At 29.3% G+C, this 12,164-nt stretch overlaps 2 protein-coding genes across 2 annotated transcripts; both read right to left on the reverse strand.

Moving 5' to 3' along the window:
• Positions 1-3,890: 3,890 nt before the first annotated feature.
• LOC109339805 (germin-like protein subfamily 1 member 7) lies at positions 3,891-5,152 on the reverse strand. Its single transcript, XM_019577321.1, has 2 exons — positions 4,968-5,152; positions 3,891-4,481 (listed from the first exon to the last, which is right to left on the reverse strand). The coding sequence occupies exons 1-2, from the start codon at positions 5,080-5,082 to the stop codon at positions 3,934-3,936; spliced, it is 663 nt and encodes a 220-aa protein (XP_019432866.1). The 5' UTR covers positions 5,083-5,152; the 3' UTR covers positions 3,891-3,933.
• A 3,919-nt stretch (positions 5,153-9,071) lies between these two features.
• On the reverse strand, positions 9,072-11,357 carry LOC109339806. The gene is made up of 4 exons (XM_019577322.1): positions 10,777-11,357; positions 10,471-10,671; positions 10,063-10,299; positions 9,072-9,324 (listed from the first exon to the last, which is right to left on the reverse strand). Exons 1-4 carry the CDS (start codon positions 10,780-10,782, stop codon positions 9,268-9,270), a joined length of 501 nt encoding a protein of 166 aa, XP_019432867.1. The 5' UTR covers positions 10,783-11,357; the 3' UTR covers positions 9,072-9,267.
• Positions 11,358-12,164: the final 807 nt, after the last annotated feature.

Raw genomic sequence — 12,164 nt, forward strand, 5'->3', positions numbered from 1 at the left:
AAAAGGGCAGGTATACGATGTCCTACCCAAAATGGGTTGTCAATCCATGTGATTGTCTTCTAAAATTGTTTCAATCTCACTTAGCTCTCATCTACTTGTTTTTTATCTTTTTTACATTTTTGCCTTTTTTTTTTTTATGCAAAGGTGTCAACGCACCCGAAATTATATTAATAACGCAAGTCCATTACAATCCCCTAAACCTATAATTAGGAAGCAATAACAAATTTCTATGGAAATCATGCAACAAGAATGAAGGGGGGGACTCCCACCAACAATCCGATCTATTCAAAACACCAAAATTTGCAAGCTTATCAGCACAAGCATTCCCTTCCCTAAAGATGTGGGAGACTTGAACTTGCATATCCATCATTAACATTTTACACTTGCTCATTGTGTTACTTAACTTCCAAGGCACGGGTTTATTCCCCTTGAATATGTCCACCACCGCGGTTGAGTCACACTCTAACCAAACAAAAAGCCAACGTTTTGAATGAGCTAATTGAATAGCCATAATAGCAGCAAGCACTTCAGCATAGATAGAATCTTGAATGCTGAAATAAGTAGCAAAACAACCCAGGCACCTTCCCTTACTATCTCTGAAAATAGCCCCCCCCCTGCATGACCAGGAGCTCCCTTAGCTGCCCCATCCGTATTGATTTTCACCCAACCATTTAAAGGCATAAGCCAATTCACCTCGGTTATAACTGGAGCCTTATTATACCTGCCACTGACTTGGAAAGCTCTAAGGATAGAGAATTCCAGCAGAGAATTCTTTGCATAACAGGTGGAAGAATTGCCTGAGAGAGAGGTGTTAAGCTTTATCATCTGAGTTGCTTTGGCATAGGTGATGAAAGTGCTATCAAACCTTGCCTTATTTCTGCAAAACCAGATAACCACCAAGGAATTGATAGAGGCAGCAAGTAAAACCTGCTTCAGCTGAGGGGAAAATTATATGCATTAAATTAATCTGGTAGAAAATGTAACTATATATTTTTTATTTCTCACACTTTTGTATTTTTATAGACAAAAAATTATGTGAGCCCACCAAGTAAGTTTGAGAAGAAAAAAAAGGTATATTGCACCTCCAAACATTTAGTGCAGTAACGATTCTTTCCATTAACGGAGAGGTAAGTACTACAAAAAAATGTTTTGATGAAGCCTTCAAGCCACAAAGGACCTGGAAGGAGGGATGGATGAGGACCAAAGATCATTACACAGGATGTCAAGCTACTGAGGGGATTTAGAGAATTTGTAAGCCTCTTTTGAGCTAAGAATTCCATCATTCGTGTGCATCCATGCCATCTTATCAGGAAGATGAGAAGCAGGAATGGGGGTTCTGAGAATACTCTGGCAAACCTCAGGGTTGATCCTAGGAAGCCATGAAGGAATAGTCCAAGCAGAATTAATATAGTTGTTTTATACATTTTTGCCTCCCTATTGTAATATTTTTAAAAATTTAAGTACATCTAATAAAATTGGCTTTTGTCCATAAAATATAGTTGTTTTATAATTAATTATTATACAAAGTATCTTCATACTATATAATTTTTTAATTTTTTTTATAATAATGATAAATTAAATAGATAAAATTAATTTTAGAAAATACTAAAATTTGAATACACATGTGCACAGTCTAAAAATTTATAATATATATAAGAGTGACTCAAATGAGAATATTTTTCGTATAAAAAATGCGAGGGGAATAAATCTGGGTCTTACATCCAATCATAAATTATTAGGATTAAAAGTTATTGGTGTACCCTAAAAATCTTACAAAAATCTCTCAATAACCCTTGTTCTCATTTTAATGTGCAAATCAACTATCAAAATTCCATCTTCAATTTTGTCTGGTTATATTTAAAAAAGTTAAAAATAACAAAAAAATTTGAAATATCTCATAACCAATTTTATCTTTAAATCTTAGTCAAAGACTAAATATTTACATGGTTTCATTTTAAATTCTAAAATTATTAATTATCATATTCAAAAATTAAACAAAAAACCGATAGTAGTTACAAGTTTTTAAATTTGTAATAATTAAAAAGTTACAAAATAATAATACACACAATCTCATTCCCTCTCTCACGTCCTTCTTTCTTTAAATTGATAGACTTGGCGTGGTGGTTCTTAAAAAATAAGTTTAAAGAGTTCATGTTTCTAAGCAAAAGGATAACACACACTCTCTCCTTCTTTTCCTTTCTTGAAATCTCTTTACCCATACACAACCTACAAAGAAATCTATAAAAAATAAATTAAAAATAGTTAATAAATTAGAAATAATTAAAATAAATATTAGTTAATAATAATTAATAAATATGATAATTAAATTTATATAAAAATATTAAATTAACTACATATTTATGGACTTTGAATAGTCTAGTTGTGGCTTGTATTGTCTCTTCCTTTCTGCCTCAAGCAAAGAGTTCATCAACGATCATTGTCATCTATTTATTATTAGTTTCATTTATTTAAAAATAATTAAAAAAGTTTCTATATCTTTAATTGATTTATGGAATTTGAATTGTAAGGTTATAACCCGCGTCTTCTTTTCATTTATGTCTTAAATTGGGAGTCAATTTATGACCAATGTCGTTTTTTTACTATTGTTTTACACACACACATATATATATATATATATATATATATATATATATAAATTATTTCTTTAATTTCAATTATCGTTTTTAAATCAAATGAATTAATTTTAAATATACCACTATGTAGTCTTGATTTCCTAAAACATATAGGGATACATATGAGGAGGATGAACTCTTGTAAGACACAAAAAGTAAAAAATAAAATATATTTTTTAGTAAATAAAATTTTAAGGGTATAAAAATTCATGGGATTAGTGAGAGGGTTCCATTTTATTACCGATAGATGGGGTATTAATACCTTCATCGATCCATAATCGACTTCTGAGCTCATAACTCAGGTTTAATGTCCATATTATCCAAGTTGAGCATAATAGAGAATTTTCTATATTTTAACTACAAAAAATGTAACGACAACTCTAATTTTGTTTGGAGATATCAAAATCGAGTTTACATCTTCGTAAGCCGTTATGTTGGTTTCCTAACATAATCTTTTTAAGTAAGAGAATATTTTTATATAACTTTTTTGGTACTCATTGCTAAGATAATCCTTTATAAAAAGAAGATCTATGTTAATAGAACTTTTATATCTATATATATATATTAATATATGGTTCATTAATTATTGTTTTGTTTTAAGGAACGTTATTTGAAGTCTCTTCATTATGACAGTGAAAAAATTAAACCCTATGGTATATTTCTCAAGCGATCTTTGGTCGTATTTATGGTCCAAGCCTTCCCTTTGATTCACTGCATTTTCCTATTATACTTTAATGAGAAAAAAATATACGTACTTACTTAGATTTATATAGTATTATTGTATTATCTATTTTATTCATGTTTAATAATTATTGACTTTTCATTAAAAATATTACGAATGAATGATGAAATGTATTAACCTTATATTAATTTTTACACTAGCAGTACAAAAATACTACACTGTACTCTTATTTATTGAAAACTATTTAGTATATGTTTTTGGATTGATTTCTTGATTACAACACACCTCAGTATTAAGTCAGGAAAATAAATAAGGTCTGTGATTTGAATTCCTTAGCCTCAAATAGGATACTTCTCTTGCTACATATTGTATCAATATAAAATAAATTTTTTATTTTGTATGTATTATGGATTGATTATTAGTAAATTATTAGACTACAACTCGGAGAAGAATTAACCAAAAAATAACATAATGAAGAGAGGTGCACAACATAACATAAAACCCATACAGTTTATTTATTTTTACAATAATTATTCAGACAAGGTCAACAACATGGGGTACTCATAACACTAAAATTAACCACACATCTGGAATGAAATGAGAATTCATGTTCTCAAATTAGTTGTTGTCATACCAAAATTGCTTTTTAAGATAATCAATTATACTATTATCCACTTGAAAAGCTTTGGTAAGAACCTCAGAAGAAATTAGTGGAGTAGATCCAAACAAAGCATTTGCAATAGTAATAACACCAGGATTTTGACTACTAAGGCCAGCAATGGCAATAGCATTTCCGTTTCCCACATTTAGTTGGAAATGAATGAGACCAATTGGGAACACAAACACGTCACCTTTGTTGAGAACTTTGGTAAAAAGGGTGTTGTTGTTTTGATTGGATGCTACAAATCCTACATATAAAGTGCCTTCAATAACTATAAGAATCTCTGTGGCTCGAGGGTGAGTGTGTGGAGGGTTTAAACCCTTAGGTGCAAAATCTATACGAGCCAAGGATATGCCAAGTGTGTTGAGTCCTGGTATTTCTGTAACAGCTACTGGAGTCACTTTGGAACCAAGTTTGTTTGATGTATTCCCAGGATCAACATGTTTGAAGAAATCTTCAGCTTTTACTAGCTTTGGATTCTTGCAGAACTTTCCATTCACAAATACTGCAAATTAAGAAGACAAAGTGTTTATATTTCATAAATGCAATTTTAGGGTTTCTTGACAGGATCTAGAGTGTTTGAATCAATCTTATGTTTGGGTGTGTTTATTGGGAAAAAACAGTTTTATCAAAATAGGACAAAATATGGTTCGATTCCTAAGAACGATACTTATTGGGAGGGATAGTCATGTATCCCAAAAGAGAATAGTTATTTATCAAAAGATGAGGGGATATCCTTGTTAATACAAAAAAATAATATAAAATAGGATTTAATATGTATATACTGACAGTGTAAGTGTTTTTTACATTGTCAGTAAATCTCCACCATTCATATAGTTGCTATTATTGACTTTCAAACAAAAGTATTGTAAATCAATGGTAGATGATGCGCTGGCAGTGTAAAAAACTTTACACTGTCAGTGCATAGATTTTAAACTCTATAAAATAATATTAGTAGTGTTGTAGTTATACGAATGTGTATACAACATACCACCGTTGATTTCATTGGTTGCCACACAGAAATCTTGGAGAGGACTTGGGTCATAGGCAAAGGCAATAGATGATGCCAAAGCCAAGAAGGCAACAAGGAAGTACACAACTTTCATTTTTTCTCTTACTAGTTAATGATTTTGTATTTGTAATTGCTTGTAAGGAATGAATTTTGTTACTAGGGGAGATTGGTATTTAAAGGGAGGAGTCTTTGAAGTGGCTTGTAGTTTATCTTTCCACGTTAATTAATTATGTATTTGAGGGATGAATCATTCTTTAGCAACTCTATGTGTCTTGTTCAAACTCTACTCCTCATCTAATCTAAAGTAGATAACCCCACAGCACATTAAATCAAGACAAGTTAAAAGTATTACGTAACCCATTTACCATTTTTATTATACCCAATATTTATTCTGAATATTACTTATAATATTGAGAAGCTAGTGCAAATGTGGAATTAAAAGATAAGACATGTTACGAGTCCAGCTAGTAAAGATAAGACTTGGTAGCAATTGTTCTTTAAAACCTGATCGCTAAATTTTACTCGGCATGCACTTTTACAACTAGTAAAAAAAAATTGTTTCCTCATTTCTATATACATGTTTTTGAAGATGAATGTCGTAAGTTAAAGTTTAAATAATAGTTAGGATTAGGAGAAAAACTCGTCCGAATATATATATATATAACCAAAAATATTTTCACACCAGCTTTGCACCTCATTTTTTATCTTTGTTTTATAGGATCATTAATGAATAGATGTGTCCATTAAAGACATTAATGAGTGAACAATAAATAATTATGATTTATGTGTAAAAAATAATTGATAAATAAGTGGTGAGCAACATTTTTCTTAATATAACATGTAATCGAGTAACACTTGCATATGCTGATACGCCTTATGATGGAAACTAATACTCAAATGTTTTTACATTATTGAAAGAGTGTGAGGCAACTATTACTCAAATGCTTTTACATTATTGAAAGAGTCTTTATACACATATATTATATCATTTTTTATTATTTGCATTATTAATATTTAAAAGTCAATGATAATTAAATATTAGAGATACATGATAAAGTTATAATGTATAAACTAGTGACAGTTTTGTATTGTAAAAAATGCCACTTGAATAATATCATTTTATTTAGAGTGTTTTAGTATAATATATAAGTACGACTACGAATATAAAAATTTATATACAATCAATAAATATTCATAATTCATTCATATGCTTGTAATAATATTAACAATATAATAAAACCTTTAGTTCACATATTTTAATATTATAGAGGTTTTTAATTGTTTATGCTTGGTATACACGAGTTTATACATGATTTGTTTTGTCTATTGCATTTCAGTTTTGCCTTGTCTTCAATTTGAAACAATGTCATTGGTCATGATACCATAAAACGGTTCAAACTAATGATTCAATAGTAAATTGTATGCCACTAAAATTGTATATTCATATATATTATTATATTAATATTAATTTTGAAAACAAGAATGTGATAAATATTTTTATTTAAACCGTAATTTTAGGATAGAATTTTCTCCATTACTGGATAATTCATTATTGTATGAGATGTCGACATGTAAAAGAAACTTTTAACAATCATGATTTTAACTTATTTTTTAATATATTAAAAAATTAAAAATGTTTATCCTCACATTTAAATAGTAGATTCTTAGATAAAGGAAATAAGTTCAACTCAAAATCCTAACATTAGTATTTTCACTAATAAAAGAGAGTTGTTGTGCTATAAAAAAATTGTAAAAATAATCTATGAAATAGTGACTTCAAATTTTATGAATCTGAGATAGTTTTAGAAAGTTGAAAAATCACATGGAAAGAGTGTGATTATTTTTATGTCATCTTCTTCCCTCCCAACCAGCTTCAGAAAAACACTTAGTACAATCATATTGGTCTGTAATGGTCAACTGAATTTTGAACCTAACTATTTATGGGTTTACACTTTACAACATGTAGAGCCAGTGAACGTGCTATGAGCCTATGACTGCTATCTTAATAAGTGAAAATTGGGTTTTTGGGTTTAACACATGCAGAGTAATAATAGTTGGTTTCATAAGACCAAAATGTCTCCATAAGTGAGTGGGTTTTGAGAGTGTCCACATTTATTATTTCCTCAGCCCAACCAATATGTAATTAGATTTTGTTATTTCACCAGCCCACCTAATATATAATTAGATACTTAGAATAAAAGTATTAGTTTGAAATTTTGTGATTAAAGATAAAAGTCTAAATTAATCTCAAATTTTTTTATTTATAAATAGTATAGTAAGAGTGGATGAAACAAATAAATGCTTGTCATCATATCAAACAAATAGAAAAATAAATCTTTGTCATCATACCAATATTGTAGTTGCTAGAAAGGAACTTCCAACGCCCTTTTCATGGGCACTACAAAACACCTCCAAGTGTTGCCAAGAGAAGGCATCATTTATGGTAGAGTAGAGTAAGTTTCGGAGTTAGATTTTGAAAGGAAATATATGATAAGGAGAGATTTCATAACCATAAAATATACTTGTGAGATGAGTCTAGAATCTTCACTTTTTCTTCCTCCCTTTAGAACGTAACTCACATATGGGCCTTTAGTATCAAAAGTAAAACATGATCATATAATTACTATGGGTTGAGGAAATAAATCACATGGCTAATTAAAAATGGAAACTCCCCAAGAATCTTCTAAGTAATAGAATGCTCTTAGGCTCTTTATTTTACCTTGTGGATACACCCTAAGAGAATAATGATATAGTAACATGCACAAAGGACAAGGGGAGGGGGACTAAGTTGTGTTAATCTCATTAGAAAATGGGTATCTTCACTAGAATTTTGATCCAACTCACATGGCACATTTTCCCGGTGGACCATCTTTTAAACTTGGAAGCGAGAGTTTTGCATTTATATCAATGCAAAAAATCATATATTAATAAAATGTGTAATTTAAAGTGTACTAAATATATAAAATGCAATCATGTGTAGCTTTATTCAATTTTAGAAAAGGAATCCAAAATTCCATGTGAATCAAATGATTCTTTACAAAAATCAACCCAATATAAATATCACAATAGATAGCATATTAGTACTTACATTGAAGAACTTATTTAACTAATTTACTATTATCAGAATATATTAGGTCAAAATTTTAGGCAAAAGTAGTTTTTAAAACCATGATAAATCAACTATCAATTAATTAAGATTCTAATTTTAGGTATCCCTATTACCAGCTATTGGGACCTTAATTACCAGGCCTGCTATTACAGCAAAACGTAGGCCTTCATTTTTTGTTACAGGATTAATCACCTAGGCCCTAAATAGGTATCAGCGCACTTGCATTGAAACACAAAGTTTATGTTTGATGTCAGATTTGTCATTTTAAGAAGTTTTGAAACTTAAAAAAATAAACCTATAACTCGAAGGTGAAAAAATGAACATGTTAGGAACCTAAGATATTTGAGCTTGGTGTTAGTCTTAAACCATTGGTCATACATGTGCTACAACCTAACTTCACTTAAATTACCCCCTTAAAATTTACTTTATTTGTTTCGTATATTTTGATATTTTAATTTTTATATTCAATGGTTATAAATATTTTATTTTACAATCGTACTTTTGTTTATTACTTATCATTTCCACTTCATGTTTCTTCATTTTTCCTAACTCCCTAAGAGCAGGGTTAATAAATAAAAATGTTGTTTACTGAAATATTTAATATATCACCTAAACAATATACCCCACATATGATTTAAGATTGAAAACTTCTAGAGTTGGGAACTCAACTCAGGCAACATTACAATAGATTATTGGAAAGAATTAGTTTATACTTAAATCAATACGTTTATGAAACAGATGGACTTGTTTTGCTAGCTCTAATCAAAATATTCTCCCTAGTGATCCAATAAAATAAACATTCAACTTGAGAAACAAGCCCCACACCGATCACAAGGACCAAATCGTCATCAACATTAAGTAAGTGGCATAATAAGAAATCAAAGTTTAGGACGTGAAGTCCAATCTGCCACGTATAACACCAACAAAATGTTCATTCAATCATATTCAAAACTATAATAAATGCAAGCACCGACTATAATGAATGAAGAGTAGAATAAATAATAACGAAGATATATAAAACAAGTACATTAAATTCATTCTTAACAATAAAGTCATTACACATTAGTATTAGTAGATAGCATTACAAATAAGATAACATGACCCTTTTTTACTTTACTCCTAGGGATAATGATGATGGTGATGTTTGTTGTTGAAGATTGGATTCATACATCATGAAACGCAAGCAGCAGGTACGAGACACTTGGAAATGAAACCCAACATTTTCTTCTGCAAAATTCAAGACAACGTTAACGGATTCATAACACAAATCGACCACACAAAAAAAAATACTAATATACAATTTGATCTATTCATTCATTCTATTTTGATATTTCAATCTTTTTCATATGTTTATGAAATTTCATTTTTCAATGATATGTTATTTCTGTCGCCTCATTTAATAATGCTTGGTATTTTGTATCATTATTTGTTATTCCTCATTTTACATATCAATTTTCTATTTTTTTAATGTCAATCAAACGAAACTAGTTTAATAATTTATCTCAAATTGTCATATCTATTTTTTAAATTTATACATAACTTTGAACCGGAAAAAAATAGCAATGGAGTGAATATTGGGTTTAGTCTTACAAACACATTAGTGTCCCATGATATAAATATAAATAATATTAGTTCCAAATATAAAAATTGATCATATTTAAGTATTCGAAATTATAACTCACCCATAAAAAGTTGCTAATATTAATAATAAAAAAACACAAACTTCTGAGAGTAATATGATCGCCGCTAACAAATTTAAGAATTAATTTGACCAGTGATTATAGTTTAGAGTAAAATGATAATTTCCATAAAATTCAAGGACTAATGTGATTAGTACTTATGATTTCATATGAAATGATTTAATGAAGAGTAAGTTGATGGAGGGGATTGTTAGTATAATTATGTAAAAATAATAATAATAACAATAATAATAATTATTATAATAATTGAATTAAATGGACATACCCGCTTAGTAGTGCGAAGAAGTTCAGGAGGGATTTTATAAAGATCTTCATCAACAGGTTTTGGCCTCTGATTATGCGGCGCAGATCGCGGAACGACGTCGTTTCTTCTCATCTGTTGCTTTCTTTGTTGTTCAGTCACATCATTCACATTCACATTCACTTGTTCCTTTCTCATTTCCTTACTAACATTATTATGATGTTGTGTGCAGCATCTCCTTTCCCTATTCCCTCTCATCCCCTGCTTTCATTTTCAACATTTAATCAATATTTACCATCGATTTTGAAATAACATTTCGACCCAAAACATTAAGACATTAAATTTATCGGTTCATCCGATATTTCTAATGAGAAAGAATAATAATAATAATTATTATTAGAGAACACAGAATAAAAGAAGAAGAAAACACACCTTTTTGTTCTGTTTTTTAGCATCAACAGCGTAGAGATCACGATCAGTATGAACATTGATGTAAGGTGATCTCTCTCCAGAGGAAGAACTATAACGAATCAAACCAGCTTGTCTTGCACATTCAAAATACTGAGTTATTGGTAACTCATTTGCAAAATCCCAGTTCCCAAATGCTGGTATTTTTCCACTTCTCTTCCATTCCTATCACAATTATTATTCATCATCATACACATAAAGAAGGAGCATAATCATATGATCAAAATCTCAATATAATATTAATAATGTAATTAGAGAGAAGAAACTTACATCCATTTTTTGATGGGCAAGACGAAAATGAAATCAAAATAGAAGCTTGGAAAGACCCAAAGAGAATAGAAGAATCAGAAAGAAAGGGTGATGAAAAAGGTCAATGGTTTGGACTAGTTTGGAATAGTTTAAAAAGAAACAATCTTTTTAAGTGGAGGAAGAGTTTCCCAATAAACCAACACCTCAGATTGAGACAGAGGGATATAAATTCCCTTGATCAGAATTTAGTGAAAAAGATTCTGAAAAGGTGAAAAAAAGAGAAAAGAGAGAAAAGAGTTTCACTTGCTTTTACTTATTATAAAGAGTTATGACAAAGAAATATAGCAGAAGCAGGGTGACACTAAAATGGGTTCTGTCAACTTTCTTTATGAGGCATTTGGTTTTGTTCCCTTTAACAAAAATTCTATAGAGACAATTGGGTAGAATAATAAAAATAAAATAACTATTTCAAGAGAAGGGGATGGAAACAATGAAGATGGATTTGGTGTGGTGGTTGATGGAATGAAGGTAGATAAAGTTAGGAGTAAAGTAAAGAATTGAATGAGGAATGAGTAGAAGAATAGTAATAATCAAAGGGAAAAGGACTTCACTACTATTCTACACTGGCATACGTGGCTATATATATATATATATTATGTGTGTGTGAGAGGTAAATTGATAAGTGTTACCAATTAAAATTAACCAAATTTACAACAAATAAATTCATTCAATTCATTTATTTAAATTAATAAGTTTAGATACATACATATTATGGAAATTTTAATAATAGAAGAATTAAAACAAATATTGATTTAGATGAATATTTAATTCATAAAAAACAAAAAAAGTGAAGGAAGAAAACACTAAAACCTTAATTGTGAAAGGGGATTTGTCAAAAAATGTTTTTGTAAGTTTTTTTTAAAAAGTAATTTCCAAAAAAGTAGTATTGAATTATGCTTTCTTAATAAAGTTATTTTTGAAAAGGTTATTTTGTAAAATGTGACTTTAGTTTCAATTTTTATAAAAAAAAAATTAAATACATTATACATTCGTGCATCTAACCATTAAAATAGATTGAAAGATGGGTTAAAATTCATATCTAAAGTCTGAATAGAGATAGAAAGACGGGTTGCTCTTTTCGATTTGTTTGTACCCATAAATGCTTGCAAAAATTGAAGAAAACACGATCATGTCTCAATTATCTTAACAAACAAAATAGCATGTTTTGCCTCTTTTAAAACCGACTAACGGCCATGCGAATGCCATGCAAGCATTTTCGTGAAGAATTTAAAAAAATATAAAAAATAAAAGGAAATCAAATAAACTAGTCAAAAGAGTAGAGAATAAAAAAACTTTCATATTCTATATATTTGACTAAATTATATTACATCACAATTTTTGAGAAATTA

This window comes from Lupinus angustifolius, unplaced genomic scaffold, assembly GCF_001865875.1.
Source record: "Lupinus angustifolius cultivar Tanjil unplaced genomic scaffold, LupAngTanjil_v1.0 Scaffold_113_16, whole genome shotgun sequence".
Lineage (NCBI taxonomy): Eukaryota > Viridiplantae > Streptophyta > Magnoliopsida > Fabales > Fabaceae > Lupinus > Lupinus angustifolius.

Bases quoted from the DNA above. Each gene is read 5' to 3' on its own strand.
- LOC109339805 (XM_019577321.1), bottom strand. From the start codon at position 5,082: ATGAAAGTTGTGTACTTCCTTGTTGCCTTCTTGGCTTTGGCATCATCT. The intron at 4,482-4,967 runs GTATGTTGTATA...CTTAATTTGCAG, and splicing joins AACCAATGAAATCAACGGTG to TATTTGTGAATGGAAAGTTC.
- LOC109339806 (XM_019577322.1), bottom strand. The intron at 10,300-10,470 runs GTGTGTTTTCTT...AAATGAAAGCAG, and splicing joins CTAAAAAACAGAACAAAAAG to GGGATGAGAGGGAATAGGGA. The intron at 9,325-10,062 runs GTATGTCCATTT...TGAATTTTGCAG, and splicing joins TTCTTCGCACTACTAAGCGG to AAGAAAATGTTGGGTTTCAT.